Below are 22251 nucleotides of genomic sequence, written 5' to 3'. Positions count from 1 at the left end.
AGGAAAAAATATCTCCACTTCGCTGATCCTCAACACTGGGGCCCCACAAGGGTGCGTGCTCAGCCCCCTCCTGTACTTCCTGTTCACCCATGACTGCGTGGTCATGCACGCCTCCAACTCAATCATCAAGTTTGCAGATGACACAACAGTAGTAGGCTTGATTACCAACAACGACGAGACAGCCTACAGGGAGGAGGTGAGGGCTCTTGGAATGTGGTGTCAAGAAAACAACCTCTCACTTAACGTCAAGAAAACAAAGGAGATGATCGTGGACTTCAGGAAACAGCAGAGGAAGCACCCCCCTATCCACATTGACGGGACAGTAGTGGAGAAGGTGGAAAGTTCCTCTGCGTACATATCACTGACAAACTGAAATGGTCCACAGACACAGACAGTGTGGCGAAGAAGGTGCAACACCGCCTCTCTTCAACCTCAGGAGGCTGAAGAAATTTGGCTTGTCACCTAAAACCCTCACAAACTTTTACAGATGCACAATTGAGAGCATCCTGTCTGGCTGTATCACTGCCTGGTACAGCAACTGCACCACCCACAACCGCAGGGCTCTCCAGAGGGTGGGGGTGGGGGGGGTCTGCACAACGCATCACCGGGGCAAACTACCTGCCCTCCAAGACACCTACAGCACCCGATGTCACAGGAAGGCCAAAAAGATCAAGGATAACAACCACCCGAGCCACTGCCTGTTCACCCCACTAACATTCAGAAGACGAGGTCAGTACAGGTGCATCAAAGCTTAGACCAAGAGACTGAAAAACAGCTTCTATCTCAAGACCATCAGACTGTTAAACAGCCATCACTAACACAGAGAGGCTGCGGATTACATAAGACTTGAAATCATTGGCCACTTTAATAAATGGAACACTAGTCACTTTAATAATCCATTGTAATAATATGTACATATCGTGTATTACTCATCTCATATGTATATACTGTATTCTATCTATTGCATCTTAGCCCATGCGGCTCTGACATTGCTCATCCATATATTTATAAACTGGACAGTTTTATCTCCATCTCTTCATGGACAATCTTACCGACAGTTGTGGCTGCTTTGTGTGATGTACTGTTGTCTCTACCTTCTTGCCCTTTGTGCTGTTGTCTGTGGCCAATAATGTTTGTACCATGTTGTTGTCATGTTGTGTTGCTGCCTTGCTATGTTGTTGTCTTAGGTCTCTCTTTATGTAGTGTTGTCTCTTTTGTCGTGTGTGTTTTGTCCTATTTGCATTTTATAATAAGAATATTATCCCAGCCCCCGTCCCCTCATGAGGGTTTTTGGTAGGCCGTCATTGTAAATAAGAATTTGTTCTTAACTGTCTTACCTAGTTAAATAAATGTTAAATTTAAACATAAAAAATCCTTTCCTTTACTTAGATTCGTGTGTATTAGGTATTTGTTGTGGAATTGTTAGATATTACTTGTTAGACATTGCTGCACTGTCGGAACTAGAAGCACAAGCATTTAGCTACACTCACAATAACATCTACTAACCATGTGTATGTGACCAATACAACTTGATTTGATATAAAGTGGGTTTTCTCCGAATTGCCGGGACGTCACGTGTCCTACTTATATCAGTACATTCGTAACAACTTAAGCATTACTAAACGTATATTCGATCAAATAAACCCACATAGTCATAACATTTTTTGTTGACCAAATTCGACTCTCATTGACCATATCTAACCACTCCTTGCTTGATTGGCGAAACAACGAAAAAACGCCACCTGCTGGAAGGAGACAGACTTTCTGCCGAGTTGGGCCTGTCTCTTCCTCTATGGTATTAGAAACTGTGAAACTGAAGAAAACGGAAGTGAACAGTGACGAGGAACAATTTCCACATTAGCGTTTTTATTGTCATTTAGACGTTTATGAACACCCTGGAACTCAAAATATGACTCATTTAACGGCACAGCATCATATACTTACCAAAGGTAGTATTTAATTCGCATTACAGACAGGATTTGTTTGATAGATTGTATCTAGGTAACGCTAGCTAGCTGCTAACAATGGCTAACTGTATGGCTTTTCACTCTCAAATAGCCTCCATTATGGAGGTGCTAGCGAATACAGCCGTGGCAGACATATGTAAACTCGTAGACGACGACTATGCAGTGTTTCGTTTGGAAATAACTCAAAGCCAGAAAGAAAACAGGACATTGCGAAGGAAATTACAGCTATTGGAACAGAAGGTGACACGGGAGCGCGCAGAGAGGACAATGCGAGAGCGCGTCCTTGCCAGTCGTCCCATTAGTGTCAAGATCGTCGACCGATACAGAGGAATGCCCAGAGGTACATTTTGCAAAAGACCGTGGCTGTCGCCCCGTTCCCGTCTGCGCATGTGTTCAGATGTATTACCCAGAATTTTGTCTTTGTCAGTTTTTGGATAGTATGCAATACTTCTCCTGATTACTTACTTAGCTGTCTTGCACAAAGACACTATTTCCTAGAAGGCCAAGGCTGCGCAGTTTGTCGCCGTTCATATATAGCCTTGTGCCTGTCTTGCACGTGCTTTTTACATGTGTTACCCAGAATTGGGTGATGGTCAGTTTTTGAGTAGTATGCAATAATTCCAATGATTACTTATCTAGTGCAAAGACACAATATTCATGCCAGATTCTTAATTTACTGCATTTCCTATTATTTACTCAATGAAAACAATATGATGATTGTTTCATGCAATCAACCTATAAATAGTATATCAATAAGTTATGAGGTGTTACCTTATATCCTTGCCAATTCTAGACATTGTCAATAGTGTACAATATACCATTGAGCATTGACAGTAGCTAATCGAACCACCTTTTTCCCCCCCAATTAATCTCCGGTGAAGGACATCTCACTGGAGGCCACAGGAGCTTTGTGAAGCCAACAGGACACAATACATGGAGAGATGACCAACCAATCACTGTTGAGGGGAGTGGAACCTCAACCCAGCATGTTATCGTGATTGAGGTTTGTGTAATAGTATTACATACAGTACAGGGTAGCCTAGTGGTTAGTAGTAACCGGAAGGTTGCAAGTTCAAACCCCCGAGCTGACAAGGTCTGTCGTTCTGCCCCTGAACAGGCAGTTAACCCACTGTTCCTAGCCGTCATTGAAAATAAGAATTTGTTCTTAACTGACTTGCCTAGTTAAATAAAGGTCAAATTAAATTAAAACATCAAATGTGGCAGGTTTATTTCAGAAAGGCTCCCATCAAACTATTTACATGTACAGTACCAGTCAAACGTTTGGACACACCTACTCATTCAAGGGTTTTTCTTTATTTTTACTATTTTATACATTGTAGAATAATAGTGAAGACATCAAACTATAAAATAACACAGGACACAATACATGGAGTGTGTAGTAACCAAAAAAGTGTTAAACAAATCAAAATATATTGTATATTTGAGATTCTTCAATGTAGCCAACCTTTGCCTTGAACACGCTTGGCATTCTCTCAACCAGCTTCAGCTGGAATGCTTTTCCAACAGTTTTGAAGGAGTTCCCACATATGCTGAACACTTGTTGGATGCTTTTCCTTTACTTTGCGGTCCAACTCCTCCCATACCATCTCATTTGGGTTGAGGTCAGGTGATTGTGGAGGCCAGGTCATCTGACACAGCACTCATCACTCTCCTTCTTGGTCAAATAGCCCTTACACAGCCTGGAGGTGTGTTTTAGGTTGTTGTCCCGTTGAAAAATAAATGATAGTCCCACCAAGCCCAAACCAGATGGGATGGCATATCGCTGCACAATGCTGTGGTAGCCATGCTGGTTAAGTGTACCTTGAATTCTAAATAAATCACAGAGTGTCACCAGCAAAGCACCCCCAAACATCACACCTCCTCCATGCTTCACAGTGGGAACCACACATGCGGAGATCATCCGTTCACCTACTCTGCGTCTCACAAAGATGGTTGGATAGCAGTTGGAACCAAAAATCTAAAATTTGGACTCATCAGACCAAAGGACAGATTTCCTCCTGTGTTTCTTGGCCCAAGCAAGTCTCTTCTTCTTGTTGGTGTCCTTTAATTGTGGTTTCTTTGCAGAAATTCGATCATGAAGGCCTGATTCATGGGGCAGCAGGTAGCCTAGTGGTTAGAGCGTTGGACTAGTAACCGGAAGGTTGCAAGATCGAATCCCCAAGCTGACAAGGTACAAAATCTGTCGTTCAAGGCAGTTTAGGCTGTCATTGAAAATGAGAATTTGTTCTTAACTGACATGCCTAGTTAAATAAAGGAAAAATACAAATTCACGCAGTCTCCTCTGAACAGTTGATGTTGAGATATCTGTTACTTAAACTCTGTGAAGCATTTATTTGGGCTGCAATTTCTGAAGCTGGTAACTAATGAACTTATCCTCTGACTTCCTATTCTGTGGCGGTCCTCATGAAAGCAAATTTCATCATAGCGCTGGATGGTTTTTGCAACTGCACTTGAAGAAACTTTAAAAGCTCTTGAAATGTTCCGTATTGACTGACCTTCATGTCTTAAAGTAATGATGGACTGTTGTTTCTCTTTGCTTATTTGAGCTGTTCTTGCCATAATATGGACTTGGTCTTCTACCAAAAAGGTCTATCTTCTGTATACCCCCTACCTTGTCATAACACAACTGATTGGCTCAAACGCATTAAGGAAAGAAATTCCACAAATTAACTTTTAACAAGGCACACATGTTAATTGAAATGTATTCTAGGTGACTACCTCATGAAGCTGGTTGAGAGAATGCCAAGCTTGTGCAAAGCTGTCATCAAGGCTACTTTGAAGACTCTCAAATATTAAATATATTTTAATTTAACACTTTTTGGTTACTACATGATTCCATGTGTTATTTCATAGGTTTGGTGTCTTCACTATTCTACAATGTATAAAATAGTAAAAAAATAAAGAAAAGCCCTTGAATGAGTAGGTGTGTCCAAACCTTTGACTGGTACTGTACATCCTTATTTATCTGCAATAGGGGAGCTTGTAAGACTTCCCTACGACATTGTTATCCAATTCCACTCATGTACCAGTAACCTCCACTCTTTTTGTGTCAGTCTGCAGATACAGAGGTTTCAGGTCCTGGGGTCAAGCAGGAGAGAACTGAAAGGGAGGACACAAGACACAGAAAAGGCGTCCAGACTGGATTGACTGGAGCGCCCCCTGTATCCAGGGAGGACCCCGCTGCCTCGCCTCAGCCCAGGACACGACACAGCATCACGGAGGTCAGTGGAACGCCGAACAACGTCCTCAAGTCAGAGACAGACACCAAGACTTTAACTGTAACACACAGGCTCTTACCCACAGAATCTGACCACAGATTAGACTCCGAGACGCTGGGGCCACTGGGCTGTCCTCCTGCTTCCAGCTCAGAGTACTTACCGGTATTTCACCAGAGCCAGAGAACGGTTCTTTGCTGTGGAGATGGTGACGCGTTAGACACTGGTGTTGATGACCTGTCTTGTTCTTACGCTACAGAGATGGACCCTGGCAACATATCCTTGAGTTTAGAGACACAGACTCATCTGTTGAGAGGGGACTGTAACCAGTACAGTAGTAGTGCATACTCTGAAGGGTGCCTAGATAAGAAACGGGAGGTTGTAGTGGTAGACGAGGTGAAAGTGGAGGGCGACGCTCCTCCCACATGGAATGCAGATAGTCACCTCGGAGACGGACACTCACAGGGCAGAGATTTCTTAGATTACAGAGAAAGCTTAGACACAAATATAAATGTTGTCACCCACTCCCCTTTACACGCATTCAGGGATCGTGACCCAGTGTCCACGTCGATGGCACCTTCCGATTCACACGGCTGCGTCGTTTTCGATCAGGTGTTGAACTCAAATGACCAAAGGGCCATGGCTCGTGGAGGGGGAGCAATATCAGGCAATAGTAAAGAGAAACGGTTCCTCTGCATGTTCTGTAACAAAGGCTTCCGCTGCCCCCAGAAGGTGGCGATCCACCAGAGGGTCCACACAGGGGAGAAACCCTACAGCTGTACCCAGTGTCATATGTGCTTTTCCCAGGCTTGTCACCTGAAGAGGCACCAGAGGGTCCACACAGGGGAGAAACCCTACAGCTGCCCCCACTGTGAGAAGAGGTTCTCCCGCCAGGACCAGTTGAAGATGCATCTGAAGGTCCACGCTGGAGAGAGGCCATTTGCCTGTACGCACTGCAAGAAAAGGTTCTCAGAGAAGAGCAACCTCAGCATACACCAGCAGAAACACCATTCCACTATGTAACATAGAAAATAACCATTCCACTCTATAGCGTCTGGCGTTTAGATCAAACCCAGCATTAAAAACATAGATTAATTTTCAGTGTTATCAGCAGAAAAGATCCACAGATGCATTTAGAATAATGAGAGAAACAGATTTCAGTGTTGAATATTTGTGGGTAGAATATTGCATCCAGATATTGTGTGATATATAAGCCTAAAAATAAGTGCTTGAGGTGTTCCGGAAGACTGTTCTAAAAAGTGGACCTCTGTAGGAGATTAAAAATTGGCCTAGTTTGTGCCAGTTCTTGTGGAGTAGTGGTGGACCTGAGTATTAAATGTGAATAGTGATTGAAAAGAAACAGGGAGTACGTATTTTTTTTAGTTGAAAAGAAACGGGGAGCACATTTATTTATTGAAATGCATACAGATTTTAAGTTGGTTGATGTCATGAATATTAAGAAACTTGAAAGCAATGGAAAAGTGGAGAGGAACTGGCACGACTGTCTGAAATGAGTTGCAGGCATCACAAAACGTTTTCGGAGAATTAATATGTTAAGGTTACTTTTGTAAGTATTGGCCTAGACCAGGGCTATTCAACTCTTACCCTACGAGGTCCAGGGCCTGCTGGTTTTCTGTTCTACCTGATAATTAATTGCACCCACCTGTTGTTCCAGGTCTAAATCTGTCCGTGAGTAGAGGGGAACAATGGAGAAAGAAATACAGCACAACTGGCTCCAGAGTTGAGTTTGAGGGGCCTAGACTATATTGCAACATAAGGATGCATTAAGGTGTATTACAGATTTAATATTATTTTACTTTGGATGAGATGCTGAATTCGTCTGATGACACCAACACCTCTCGCAATTTATTTGCAGACAAATTAAGTGGGATTTGCCCAGTTTATTTTTCCGTCAATGAGAACACCTAGGAATTTGTTAGTTTTAACACTGGGTAGTAAAGGAAATGTATAATTTTTTTATTCAACTGTTGGACCGAGGACAGACACGGGTTACAATATGCCATTTGATTATATTCCAATCGTCTAAATTCTGTAGGCTACCCGTAAAAGGCGCTGCATGGTCAATCCGACATCTGCATTGGCCGTGTAGCATTTACAGTGATACGGCCTCTGCAGAAGTCAGGGAATTCATACTTTTTGTGCTTCATGGAGCAGAGCAGTTGTGAAGGAACTTGTCAAGGAAGTGAGTTTGTGTTTATACAGGACCTTCCGCCGCCCACCTACCGTCAGCCAATCATGTCAATGCGGAGATATACGGAGCCCTCTGCATTGTTACAAAATTTGGGAGGCGCAAAGCGATGCGGTACAGAGCTCAATTTGGCCTCTGCATGCTTCCGTAGGCGCCGCAATTGCTTCACACCCTCCATACAGAGCCTCCGACCACATTTTCAGATCGAGCATAAATAGGCTTTTAGCCTATCCATTGTCACATTATGAAAGGTGTGAAAACAGATAATAGGCTGCATTTTGTGTCCCTGGCGGAGTTGATGAGCTGATTTGGGCAATCAGTTGATTGACATGTAGAACCTACTGTTAGAACGATACATTTTCCTCCAGTGTGGATGCTCACCTACGTTTTATAGTTGGGCTGTGTATAATTTGTCAATTTAGTTATTGTCTTTGGTGTGGATTGAAAGTGTGTATTGTGTGGACTTAATAGTTCATTTTGTAAAGCTGTCAAGATGTTTGAGCTTATCCCAAGATGATTTTGATGAGCTGAGACACTTTTCTCTGGATAGTCAATTATCAGACTATTTGTTTTACTTCTTGAAAACATTGAAATAAATATCACTTGTGGGACAATAATCGATACATTTTAAGGTAAGCATTAGATTTTAGCTTCTATATCATATTTATAATAAAGTAAGGGAAATCAACACATTAAACCAGACACTTCATCATTTCAAACCCTTCTTTCTGGGTTGTACTTTTAAAACCATTGCAGCAGAATGTTTTAACTTAACCTTCGCTTCATACAGTTGAAGTAGGAAGTTTACTTACACTTAGGTTGGAGTCATTAAAACTTCACACACTTCTTGTTAGCAAACTATAGTTTTGGCAAGTCGGTTAGGACATCTACTTTGTGCATGACACAAGTAATTTTTCCAACAATTGTTTACAGACGGATTATTTCACGTTTAATTCACTGTATCATAATTCCAGTGGGTCAGAAATTTACATACACTAAGTTGACTGTGCCTTTAAACAGCTTGGAAAATTTCAGAAAATGATGTCATGCTTTAGAAGCATCTAATAGACTAATTGACATCATTTGAGTCAATTGGAGGTGTACCTGTGGATGTATTTCAAGGCCTACCTTCAAACTCAGTGCCTCTTTGTTTGACATCATGGGAAAATCAAAAGAAATCAGCCAAGACCTCAGAAAATAAATTGTAAACCTCCACAATTCTGGTTCATCCTTGGGAGCAATTTCCAAACACCTGAAGGTACCATGTTCATCTGTACAAGCAATAGTACGCCAGTATAAACAGCATGGGACCACGCAGCCGTCATACCGCTCAGGAAGGAGACGCGTTCTGTCTCCTAGAGATGAACGTAATTTAGTGCGAAAAATGCAAATCAATCTCATAACAGCAGCAAAGGACCTTGTGAAGATGCTGGAGGAAACAGGTACAAAAGTATCTATATCCACAGTAAAACGAGTCCTATATCAACATAGCCTGAATGGCCACTCAGCAAGGAAGAAGCCACTGCTCCAAAACCACCATAAAAAAAGCCAGACTCCGGTTTGCAACTGAACATGGGGACAAAGATCATACTTTTTGGAGAAATGTCCTTTGGTCTGATAAAACAAAAATAGAACTGTTTGGCCATAACGGCCATCGTTATGTTTGGAGGAAAAAGGGGGATGCTTGCAAGCTGAAGAACACCATCCCAACCGTGAAGCACGGGGGTAGCAGCATCATGTTGTGGGGGTGCTTTGCTGCAGGAGGGACTTGCGCACTTCACAAAATAGATGGCATTATGAGGAAGGAATATTATGTGGATATATTGAAGCAACATCTCAAGACATCAGTCAGGAAGTTAAAGCTGGGTCACAAATGGATCTTCCAAATGGACAATGACCCCAAGCATACTTCCAAAGTTGTGGCAAAATGGCTTAAGGACAACAAAGTCAAGGTATTGGAGTGGCCCTCACAAAGCCCTGACTTCAATCCTATAGAAGATTTGTGGGCAGAACTTAAAAAGCATGTGTGAGCAAGGAGGCTGACAAACCTGACTCAGTTACACCAGCTCTGTCAGGAGGAATGGGCCACAATTCACCCAACTTTTTGTGGGAAGCTTGTGGAAGGCTACCCAAAATGTTTGACCCAAGTTAAGCAATTTAAAGGCAATGCTACCAAATACGAATTGAGTGTCAAATGTCAAAGAAAATAACACCGTTTTACTTTTTTTCCCAAATTGGTTTATACTCCCTTATCTTGGCGATCTCACTACAGAGTTACAGGGTCAGGGAGTTGAGGGCTAATCCTTAGGCAGAAATCCCGACCATCCAGCAGACCCAATCTGGTGAAATTTGTTATTGAAGCAAGACAAAAAACAAAGAAAACAAAAACAACAGCAATATACATATCACTTGATGTGGGGAAAACTTTCATCCATTTGAGTAACTGTCAACCATTACCAACACATTTTTTTCCTTTTACAAGCAGGCATGTGAAGAAAATCTATTTGCATATTTACCAAAGGGCCACAGGGGACTGGTAATTCCCCCTTTGGACACGACTCACATCGTGATTCATGCGTCCAAAAAAAACAACACTGCCTTTTCCCTTGATGACTCCATCTTAACTTAATTAAAAATAGACTAGAGACAGATGTCCCTCATTCAGGGGCAGGACACTCTCTCTCCTTCTCGTGTTCTGAATCACACACAGGACTGTTGATGATAAATGATAAAACTTCCTCTTAATTATTATTGTTTCCATAGTACATTTAAATGTCACCCAATGTCTCCAGTCTTTCTAGTGAGGGTGATCAGGCTTCACCAGAAAGTGAGGTCAGAGGTCATTCAACCCCATTAAGTGAGTGTTTGTTTCTCCTGTACCTCAGACATTATTTAAAGATAAAGATATTTCAAACATTCTGTGTACCAGGTTTAGTTTTTCAGTACATTTCATATCAAGATAATTTAAGTGTGCAACCAGAACTCTGAAAAGTTTAACTTCCAAAATGTTTATTTGTGTACCCTTAAAGTTGCATAATTTCTAACCCGTGAAAAAACACTAAAACCAAAAATAAAAAGACCCCACACAATAAATCAGAGTACAAACCACTAACAAATATTCATTAACAAGTGGGTTGTGTGGGTGCTGGCTTGTGTGTGGTAAAAACAAACAAAATGACCAGGCCTTCGCTAGCAGTCAAGCTGAATAGGCCTCTTCTAAAGTTAAAAATCCCAGAGCCTGTCTCTTGTAACCATTGTCATTTTGACCTGTTGCGTTGACATACAGTTCTGTACAAACTGTCCCTGGGACATAAAATAGTAAAAATAAGGAACCTGTTGTTTAACAAATCTACTAGGACCTTCAAAAAGTTGGTGCTGGCTTATCAGCTCAATATTCCTAACTAAAAACATTTACTTGGATCTACTTCAATTCTGGACACAGTTCAACGTAATGGAAACAGGCTGTTTTAAATTATATTACCTTCTTAATTAAATCACTGGTGCTACCCAAACTATAGAATAATAATTGGAAATTGTCATAAACGTGTCATTTCAATTATTCCCAGATTTTCCCACTGTGTCCCTTACAGACAGGTACTGGCGGCTAGCTGTTCCACAGGAAGCTTATCTCTAACCCAAACACTAGATATCGGCCTCCCTCTGTTCATAATGTGACCTTGTATTGAAACATTTACTTCTTCACATTACTAAGATATTGCATTAGTGCTATCTGAAAGCCACTTACCATTCACTTTGTTCCTTCACACTTATTAAATGTCTATTTAAAGATTCATATGTAATGCTTTGGCGGGATCAATATGTATTAACTGGGCTGGCACTGTCTCATGCTCTGTCCATATTAACCTATTTGGGCTAGGGGGCAGCATTTTCAGGTTTAGATGAAAAGCTTGCCCAGAGTAAACTGCCTACTCCAGTTCCAGTTGCTAATATATGCATATTATTAGTAGATTTTGATAGAAAACACTCTTAAGTTTCTAAAACTGTTTGAATGATGTATGCGAGTAAACCAGAACTCATATGGCAGGCAAAAACCTGAGAAAAATCCAACCAGGAAGTGGGAAATCTGAGGTTTGTAGTTTTTCAACTCTTGGCCTATCGAATATACAGTGTCTATGGGGTCATTTTGCACTTCATAAGGCTTCCACTAGATGTCAACAGTCTTTAGAATCTTGTTTGAGGCTTCTACTGTGAAAGAGCGGGGAATGAAAGGGGATTGAGCCAGGTGTCTGGCAGAGTGCCATGGGCTCGTGATTCGCGTTCATGTGAGAGTTACCTCGCGTTCCATTGCTTTTCTACAGACAAAGGAATTCTCCGGTTGGAACATTATTGAAGATTTATGTTAAAAACATCCTAAAGATTGATTTTATACTTCGTTTGACATGTTTCCACAAACTGTAATATGATTTTTGTCTGAACTTTTGCCTGGACCTGTTTGCGTGTGTTGAGTTTAGATTGTGTACTGCGCAAACCAAAAGGAGTTATTTGGACATAAATGATGGACTTTATGGAACAAATCAAACATTTATTGTGGAACTGGGATTCCTGGGAGTGCATTCTGATGAAGATCATCAAAGGTAAGTGAATATTTATAATGCTATTTCTGACTTCTGTTGACTCCAACATGGCGGATATCTTTTTGGGTTGTGTTGGTCTCTGAGCGCCGTGCTCAGATTATTGCGTGGTTTGCTTTTTCCGTAATTGTTTTTGTAATCTGACACAGCGGTTGCATTAAAGAGAAGTACACTGCTCAAAAAAATAAAGGGAACACTAAAATAACATCCTAGATCTGAATTATTGAAATATTCTTATTAAATACTTTTTTCTTTACATAGTTGAATGTGCTGACAACAAAATCACAAATTTATCAACCCATGGAGGTCTGGATTTGGAGTCACGCTCAAAATTAAAGTCGAAAACCAAACTACAGGCTGATCCAACTTTGATGTAATGTCCTTAAAACAAGTAAAAATGAGGCTCAGTAGTGTGTGTGGCCTCCACGTGCCTGTATGACCTCCCTACAATGCCTGGGCATGCTCCTGATGAGGTGGCGGATGGTCTCCTGAGGGATCTCCTCCCAGACCTGGACTAAAGCATCCGCCAACTCCTGGACAGTCTGTGGTGCAACGTGGCGTTGGTGGATGGAGCGAGACATGATGTCCCAGATGTGCTCAATTGGATTCAGGTCTGGGGAACAGGCGGGCCAGTCCATAGCATCAATGCCTTCCTCTTGCAGGAACTGCTGACACACTCCAGCCACATGAGGTCTAGCATTGTCTTGCATTAGGAGGAACCCAGGGCCAACCGCACCAGCATATGGTCTCACAAGGGGTCTGAGGATCTCATCCTGGTACCTAATGGCAGTCAGGCTACCTCTGGCAAGCACATGGAGGGCTGTGCGGCCCCCCAAAGAAATGCCACCCCACACCATGACTGACCCACCGCCAAACCGGTCATGCTGGAGGATGTTGCAGGCAGCAGAACGTTCTCCACGGCGTCTCCAGACTCTGTCACGTCTGTCACATGTTCTCAGTGTGAACCTGCTTTCATCTGTGAAGAGCACAGGGCGCCTGTGGCGAATTTGCCAATCTTGGTGTTCTCTTGGTGTTCTCCGGTAAATGCCAAACGTCCTGCACCTATGGACGTCGGGCCCTCATACCACCCTCATGGAGTCTGTTTCTGTCCGTTTGAGCAGACACATACACATTTGTGGCCTGCTGGAGGTCATTTTGCAGGGCTCTGGCAGTGCTCCTCCTCCTGCTCCTCCTTGCACAAAGGCGGAGGTCCTGCTGCTGGGTTGTTGCCCTCCTACGGCCTCCTCCACGTCTCCTGATGTACTGGCCTGTCTCCTGGTAGCGCCTCCATGCTCTGGACACTACGCTGACAGACACAGCAAACCTTCTTGCCACAGCTCGCATTGATGTGCCATCCTGGATGAGCTGCACTACCTGAGCCACTTGTGTGGGTTGTAGACTCCGTCTCATGCTACCACTAGAGTGAAAGCACCGCCAGAATTCAAGTGACCAAAACATCAGCCAGGAAGCATAGGAACTGAGAAGTGGTCTGTGGTCACCACCTGCAGAACCACTTCTTTATTGGGAGTGTCTTGCTAATTGCCTATAATTTCCACCTGTTGTCTATTCTATTTGCACAACAGCATGTGAAATTTATTGTCAATCAGTGTTGCTTCCTAAGTGGACAGTTTGATTTCACAGAAGTGTGATTGACTTGGAGTTACATTGTGTTGTTTAAGTGTTCCCTTTATTTTTTTGGAGCAGTGTATATATTTAATTCTGTGAATAACACTTGTATCTTTTATCAATGTTTATTTCGAGTATTTCTGTAAATTGATGTGGCTCTGTGCAAATTCACGGAATGTTTTGGAGGCAAATGTAAACTGAGGTTTTTGGATATAAATATGAACTTGATTGAACAAAACATAGATATATTGTGTAACATGTTGTCCCGGGAGTGTCATCTGATGAAGAATATCAAAGGTGAGTGATTCATTTTCTCTATTTCTGGTTTTTGTGACTCCTCTCTTTGGTTGGAAAATTGCTGTATGCTTTCTGTGACTCGTTGCTGACCTAATATAATGATATGTTATGCTTTCGCCGAAAAGCTTTTTTTAAATCGGACACTGCGGTTGGATTAATGAGAATTTTATCTTTAAAATGGTGTCCAATTCTTGTATGATTGAGACATTTGAATTATGAGATTTCTGTTGATTGAATTTGGCGCCCTGCAATTTCATTGGCTGTTGGCGAGGTGGAACCCCGTTCCTAGACAGGTTAAGTCTTTACCTAGCATGTTCTGTATTCATCTACTCAACCGTTTAACACCATTGGCTCTATTTAATAGGGCATGGGGTTTATTTCAAAATGTATTACCAGGGTGGAAGAAAACTGTCTATATTTTTATTGGTTAGGGGTAAGTCAAATCCCGTACAATGCTTTAACCTTATCTTTCTCAAATGATCCATAAAGGGACCACTGAACATTTCTCAGAATACATCTACGTGTGGGTGTGCAAGTTGTGTATATATATTTTATTCTATTGTTACTTTGTCAGATCTCTGGTAACCCATTATACATTTGTGTTACATCACAAATTCCTCCTCTACACCAGTGTTCTATACATACAAGGGTTTACATATTCCCTTTAGTGTTCTATTTAACAGCATATTCGGGAATAATACTCTTATCTCCATACAGAACCCCTATATAAAGTTATAAATCTTTAGTTTTTCATGTCCACACCACAGCAGCCTGAGAGGTACGCATATCTTTCATATCGAGGAAATCAGTGTCCGGGGGCTGTTACCCTCTCAAATATTTTAATGGCATCTCCTGTCAGTGTTCACTAACTAGATCGATGGGCAGTGGTGGACCGAAACCCTAGATAACGTTATAGATCTGAAAATTCAGCTCACACAAAACTGGTTGAAGTATTCATTATTTTCCTTATATAACTATACTTAGGTATTCACATTCACAATACGTGCATCTTCAACGACTATAAATTCCTACAATAAGACCTTGTGCTATTATCAGTGGTTCTCAGACCACTTAGACTTTTCTATTGTTACATCCTATGCACCATATGTATCTTCAATGGTTCTCTTGCCACTACTTCCTATACACTTGTAGTCCCAGACTACAATGGGCGGTGGTGGATGGAACCCCTAGATTGAAAAACTCTAACACAGAACTGGAAAACTCGGCTCACATTCACTCCAAAGTCACACTGGAGGTAGTCCCCAGACTCAGTACGTTATAGCTACATTTCAATCTCTTATTATCCAATTTTCTATCAGCTTATTATCCAAATTTCAATCTTAATAGTAATAATTTCAATCCATTTATTATCCACATTTCAAATCAGCTTAATGTCATATTTTACAATCACACAACTTTCACATCCACATTCAGTTAGTACTAGTCCCAAACACACTTAAAATATCCATTATTACCCCATGTGCATCTTTAATGATTCTCTTGTCGTTACTTCCTATGCACCATATGTATCCTATAGACAGTGCCTTCGGAAAGTATTCAAACCCCTTGACTTTTTCCACATTGTTAGGTTACAGCCTTATTCTAAAATTGATTAAATAGGTTTTTCCCACATCAAGCTACACACACAATACCCCAGAATGACAAAGCAAAAACAGGTGTTTAGAAATGTTTGCTAAATACTAAACTGAAATATCACATTTACATAACTATTCAGACCCTTGTCCCAAAGCCACTCCTGCATTGTATTGGCTTTGTGCGTAGGGTCGTTGTCCTGTTGGAAGGTGAACCTTTGCCACAGTCGGAGATCCTGAGCGCTCTGGAGCAGGGTTTCGATCTCTCTGTACTGCTCTGGTCATCTTTGCCTTGATCCTGGTCTAGGGTGGCACACTTTGGGGAATATTCAGAGGTGGAAACATTCCTTTTGGGAATGAACAGAAATATATGGGAATTGACGGAAATATATGCAAATTTATATTAACACCATTTAAGTGTAGCTGTTTTTTTGCATTGGATATATTTACCATATCATATGGAGACAAACATAATCCTTTTACCTTATGATAAGTAGACATAATTGCAAATTATTAAATCCTTCCAATAGAAATAAAAACAATTTAGTTACGAATTGAACTTTAAGTGAGTTGACTCTTCACATGGGATGATTTCACAGAACAACAAAAGAAAAGGAATATTGAATGATCCCCAATGATCCATCGCATCTCCCAAAAACGTTTAACATTCATCTGTAAAATGATAGTCTAGAAACTAAAGCTTTGGTTGTCTTCCTCTCAGGCTTTCATGTCTTCTGCCTAAACCTCCTCAATGTCCACCTCCTGAACTTCAGACTCTGAGGCCTCATCTTCACTGTCACTTTCCAACCTTGTTGAGGATGGCTCGTTGTCAGGCTCAAAAAGCCAAAAATTTGCCCGGATGGCCACCAATTTTTCAATTGGTCAGCCTGTTATGTGCTTTGGTGTGTGTGTTCCCAAACAAGGACCAGTTGCGCTCTGAGGCGGCTGATGTTGGTGGGATGTGGAGGATGATGGAGGCAACAGGGGAAAGAGCCTCAGATCCGCAAAGTCCCTTCCACCAGGTGGCTGAAGAGATACACTACCGTTCAAAAGTTTGGGGTCACCTAGAAATGTCCTTGTTTTTGAAAGAAAAGCAAAAAAAATTGTCCGTTGAAATAACATCAAATTGATCAGAAATACAGTATAGACATTGTTAATGTTGTAAATTACTATTGTAGCTGGAAATATCTACAGCAGCCATCACTCCTGTGTTTCAATGGCAAGTTGTTAGCTAATCCAAGTTTATACACACAGCTGCACAGATGAAAACTGTTGTTATGATTTAAAGAAGCAATAAAACTGGCCTTCTTCAGACGAGTTGATTGGAGCAGCAGCATTTATGTGTTTGATTACAGGCTCAAAATGTCCAGAAACAAATTACTTTCTGATGAAACTAATCAGTCTATTCTTGTTCTGAGAAATGAAGGCTTTTCCATGTGATAAATTGCCAAGAAACTGAAGATCTCGTACAACGCTGTGTACTACTCCCTTCACAGAACAGTCCAAAGTGTCTCTAACCAAAATAGAAAGAGTGGGAGGCCCCAGTGCTGGCCTTCTAGGCAGAGTTCCTCTGTCCAGTGTCTGTGTTCTTTTGCCCATCTTTTATTTTTATTGGCCAGTCTGATATGGCTTTTTCTTTGCAACTTTGCCTAGAAGGTCAGCAACCCGGAGTCACCTCTTCATTGTTGACGTTGAGACTGGTGTTTTGCGTATACTATTTAATGAAGCTGCCAGTTGAGGACTTGTGAGGCGTCTGTTGGTATTTATTTTTAGGTGGGGGGTAGGATTCATTTAAGAGGTAGGGTTTAACTCTCAGACCATGAGAAACCAGATTCTCTGGTCTGATGAAACCAAGAGTCACATCTGGAGAAAACCTGGCACCATCCCTACGGTGAAGCATATTGGTGGCAGCATCATGCCTTGGGGATGTTTTTCAGCAGCCGGGACTGGGAGACTATTCAGGGAATCGAGGGAAAGATGAACGGAGCACAGAGATCCTTGATGAAAACCTGTTCCAGAGCGCTCAGGACCTCCAACTGAGGCGAAGGTTCACCTTCCAACAGGACAATGACCCTAAGCACACAGCCAAGACAACGCAGGAGTGGCTTCGGGACAAGTCTCTGAATATCCTTGAGTGGCCCAGCCAGAGCTCGGACTTGAAACCAATCGAACATCTCTGGAGAGACCTGAAAATAACTGTGCAGGGATGCTCCCAATCTAACCTGACAGAGTTTGAGAGGATCTGCAGAGAAGAAACTCCCCAAGTATAGGTGCGCCAAGCTTGTAGCGTCATACCCAAGAAGACGCAACGCTGTAATTGCTGCCAAGGGTGCTTCAACAAAGTCCTGAGTAAAGGGTCTGAATACTTATGTAAAACATTTGTTTATACATTTGCAAAAATGTCTAAACTCGTTTTTGCTTTGTCATGATGGGATATTGTGTGGAGATTGAGGAAAAAAACAATTGAATACATTTGAGAATAAAACTAACGTAACAAAATGTGGAAAAAGTCAAGGAATCTGGATACTTTCCAAATGCACTGTGTAGTGTACACACATACTAACGAACAATATATATAGTCAATATAGTTTAGTCAGGTTTGTATGATGTTGACTTGACTTCATAGCTGACTTATATTTACCCACAACATCATATTTACAGTGGGGCAAAAAAGTATTTAGTCAGCCATCAATTGTGCAAGTTCTCCCACTTAAAAATATGAGAGAGGCCTGTAATTTTCATCATTGGTACACTTCAACTATTACAGACAAAATGAGGGGGAAAATCCAGAAAATCACATTGTAGGATTTTTTATGAATTTCTTTGCAAATTATGGTGGAAAATAAGTATTTGGTCACCTACAAACAAGCAAGATTTCTGGCTCTCACAGACCTGTAACTTCTCCTTTAAGGGGCTCATCTGTCCTCCACTCGTTATCTGTATTAATGGCACCTGTTTGAACTTGTTATCAGTATAAAAGACACCTGTCCATAACCTCAAACAGTCACACTCCAAACTCCACTATGGCCAAGAACAAAGAGCTGTCAAAGGACACCAGAAACAAAATTGTAGACCTGCACCAGGCTGGGAAGACTGAATCTGCAATAGGTAAGCAGCTTGGTTTGAAGAAATCAACTATGGGAGCAATTATTAGGAAATGGAAGACATACAAGACCACTGATAATCTCCCTCGATCTGGGGCTCCATGCAAGATCTCACCCCGTGGGGTCAAAATGATCACAAGAATGGTGAGGAAAATCCCAGAACCACACGGGTGGACCTAGTGAATGACCTGCAGAGAGCTGGGACCAAAGTAACAAAGCCTACCATCAGTAACACACTACGCCGCCAGGGACTCAAATCCTGCAGTGCCAGACGTATCCCCCTGCTTAAGACAGTACATGTCCAGGCCCGTCTGAAGTTTGCTAGAGAGCATTTGGATGATCCAGAAGAAGATTGGGAGAATGTCATATGGTCAGATGAAACCAAAATATAACTTTTTGGTAAAAACTCAACACATCGTGTTTGGAGGACAAAGAATGCTGAGTTGCATCCAAAGAACACCATACCTACTGTGAAGCATGGGGGTGGAAACATCATGCTTTGGGGCTGTTTTTCTGCAAAGGGACCAGGACGACTGATCCGTGTAAAGAAAAGAATGAATGGGGCCATGTATCGTGAGATTTTGAGTGAAAACCTCCTTCCATCAGCAAGGGCATTGAAGATGAAACGTGGCTGGGTCTTTCAGCATGACAATGATCCCAAACACACCGCTCGGGCAACGAAGGAATGGCTTCCTAAGAAGCATTTCAAGGTCCTGGAGTGGCCTAGCCAGTCTCCAGATCTCAACCCCATAGAAAATCTTTGGAGGGAGTTGAAAGTCCGTGTTGCCCAGCAACAGCCCCAAAACATCACTGCTCTAGAGGAGATCTGCATGGAGGAATGGGCCAAAATACCAGCAACAGTGTGTGAAAACCTTGTGAAGACTTACAGAAAACGTTTGACCTCTGTCATTGCCAAAAAAGGGTATATAACAAAGTATTGAGAAACTTTTGTTATTGACCAAATACTTATTGTCCACCATAATTTGCAAATAAATTAATTAAAAATCCTACAATGTGTTTTTCTGGATTTTTTCTAATTTTGTCTGTCATAGTTGAAGTGTACCTATGATAAATATTACAGGCCTCTCTCATCTTTTTAAGTGGGAGAACTTGCACAATTGGTGGCTGACTAAATACTTTTTTGTCCCACTGTATGTCCATCATGATGGGTTTAACAACAATGAAGTCATTCTGTAACTACAGTATAGGACTCAAATGTTGTCGGAATGGGTAAACACTCCATGTTGAAAGTATGTTTATTATCTGTGTGTGTATGTACCTGAGGGAGTGTACGTCTTTGTAATCTGTATCACCCGTCTCTTCCAGGAGGAGGAGGGTCCGGAGGTGCTGCTGGTGAAGGAGGAGGGGTATGATGAGGGTCTATGGAACCCAGAGGGGACCATGGTCATGGAGGACAACAGGACTACACCTCCTCCTGAACCCACAGAGGAACCAGCTGAGCAGCACAGGACCACACACAGTCTCACTGAGGTGAGCCCACTGTGAACTACTGTCTGAATGGTATTATTTTGGGCCGTATTCCACTAAGCCTCTCAGAGTAGGAGTGCTGAAGTAGGATCAGTTTTGTAATTTTAGATCACAAGACTATGTAGACAAGTGCGGGACCTGATCCTCGATCACCACTTCTACTCTGAGACTCTGTGTATAAGGGCACAGGTCTTGATATATTGTCTGGTAGTGTGGGACCATGCCTTTGAATTATCAAACTATTAATTAAAGAAGGTCAAGTAATCAAATCAACTAACACGTTTGCATAGTACTCAAAGCAATCCCTCAATGCCCAATCAGAAGATGCTCCATAGAAGGGTGCTCATTTCAGATTTCTTGATCCAACATCCTCTCACTCTGTATCTCTTACAGTCAGTAGACATGGAGGATGGGAAGCCTGATCTGCTGATTGTCAAGGAAGAGACCATAGAAGATGAAACAGAGAGTATTGATCTGCTGAGTGGATTAAAGCTGGGGGAGGAAGGTAAGGGAGAAATAATAGTCTACATACAGTAATAGATCTTCAATGGAAATAGTGATGCACCTGGCTATTATTTTTCCTTAATTTTCTTCATTCATAAAATGAAGAAATTTGTTTACATACAAAAACACACAATGTATGAAAATGCTCAGGTAATTGACAATAGAAATCCATGTGTAGAATGTTCTCTGCCATGTTTGTGAAGTCTATTTTGTAACCTCTTCCTGCAGGTGGTTGGCTGGAGGCTAACAGAGGAGACTGGGCAACCATCTTGGATTCCCAGACCCAGACCGGTGCAGCCAAAGGCCAAAGAGACAACATCACTGATCAGGCCAGGACCAGAGGCGATATAATTGAGGTCAGTGGATGGGACAGCATTCTCAACTCTCAGCGGGGGAACGTTAACCACAACCAGAAACTGACAGTCGAACACAAAACAACAACCAAACTTAGTCTCCATGACAACAGACTGGCTGAGACCAGGGCGAGGCGTAGATTTGGTCTGCAGGGACGGGGAGGTGTCCGTATGCGGTTGGAGAGAACAGACACAGACTCTGCTGGCGATGCTCCGTCCTGCTCCTATAGTGGTGATTCAGAGAGACTTATGGCACCTCAGGTTAACCCCCTAACAGGTGCTGCCTTCAGCCTGCCTTCTATAGGATCTATCAACTGGAACATGGACCCTGCGACAACACAGACACTCCCTGGCCTTCATCCTCCTCACACTCTCCTAATGTTAAACCAGACCTCAGACAATGCCAGTGACTCAACACTAAATGGCTACACAATCCCATTGACAAATGACAGTAGTCGAGACGTAATCTGTAAATCTGGCAGTGCCAAAGAGAAGCGCTTCCCATGTTCATTCTGTGGGAAAGCCTTCAGTTTTCCCAAACAGGTGGAGATCCACCAGAGGACTCACACAGGGGAGAAACCATTCAACTGTACACAGTGTTATATGCGCTTCGCCCGGGCTGGCCACCTGAAGAGCCATCAGAGGGTCCACACAGGGGAGAAACCCTTCAGCTGCTCCCAGTGTGAGAAGAGGTTCTCCCACCAGCACCAGCTGAAGAGGCACCTGAAGGTCCACACGGGAGAGAGGCCGTTTGCCTGTACGCACTGCGAGAAAAGGTTCTCAGAGAGGAGCTACCTCAGGATACACCAGCAGAAAATGCACATGGTCCATGTATAGACATGTAATGTAGTACTTGTTCATTTGTTTGTAGTTAATTATGTTAGTTTTGGATGTAGTAGGGAACTGGATAAGGTGACCTGAGGAAAGAATGAGTATGATGAGGCAGAGTAGATGATAAGGTGATGGTTGGTGTGATGGTGTCTGTAAAAATGCTTCACTGATGTAAAGTGAACCTTGTCCTGTTTGATACTGGTGTTTTATAATGAGGAAATGATAGTATCTTAATTCATGTTTACTTGACATGAAGATGTGTCTAATGTTGAACCTTTTCCAAAGTATTCTATCAAAGCGATCATACCAGATTTATATAAAAGGTAGTGTTACCATAGTGAAGTTATTCTACTTGTGATTGCTATTTTGTTTAAAATAAATACTAAATTGACTCTGCTGACTGACTTGGTTATTTTGTATCATTTTTTATATATATATTTTAGAATACACTC

The 22251-nt window shown here is 42.0% G+C and overlaps 1 protein-coding gene across 1 annotated transcript; it reads left to right on the top strand.

Annotated features, from left to right (window-relative positions):
* Positions 1 to 1813: 1813 nt before the first annotated feature.
* LOC135507662 (zinc finger and SCAN domain-containing protein 21-like) lies at positions 1814 to 22196 on the top strand. The gene is made up of 6 exons (XM_064927253.1): positions 1814 to 2307; positions 2849 to 2970; positions 5042 to 5209; positions 19950 to 20114; positions 20505 to 20616; positions 20844 to 22196. The coding sequence occupies exons 1-6, from the start codon at positions 2025 to 2027 to the stop codon at positions 21803 to 21805; spliced, it is 1812 nt and encodes a 603-aa protein (XP_064783325.1). The 5' UTR covers positions 1814 to 2024; the 3' UTR covers positions 21806 to 22196.
* Positions 22197 to 22251: the final 55 nt, after the last annotated feature.

This window comes from Oncorhynchus masou, chromosome 21, assembly GCF_036934945.1.
Source record: "Oncorhynchus masou masou isolate Uvic2021 chromosome 21, UVic_Omas_1.1, whole genome shotgun sequence".
NCBI classification, from domain to species: Eukaryota; Metazoa; Chordata; class Actinopteri; order Salmoniformes; family Salmonidae; genus Oncorhynchus; species Oncorhynchus masou.
The sequence above is the reverse complement of the archived record's forward strand: the minus strand, read 5'-3'. Positions and strand labels throughout refer to the sequence as shown.

Bases quoted from the DNA above. Each gene is read 5' to 3' on its own strand.
- LOC135507662 (XM_064927253.1), top strand. From the start codon at position 2,025: ATGGCTAACTGTATGGCTTTTCACTCTCAAATAGCCTCCATTATGGAG. The intron at 2,971-5,041 runs GTTTGTGTAATA...TTTTTGTGTCAG, and splicing joins AGCATGTTATCGTGATTGAG to TCTGCAGATACAGAGGTTTC. The intron at 20,115-20,504 runs GTGAGCCCACTG...TATCTCTTACAG, and splicing joins CCACACACAGTCTCACTGAG to TCAGTAGACATGGAGGATGG.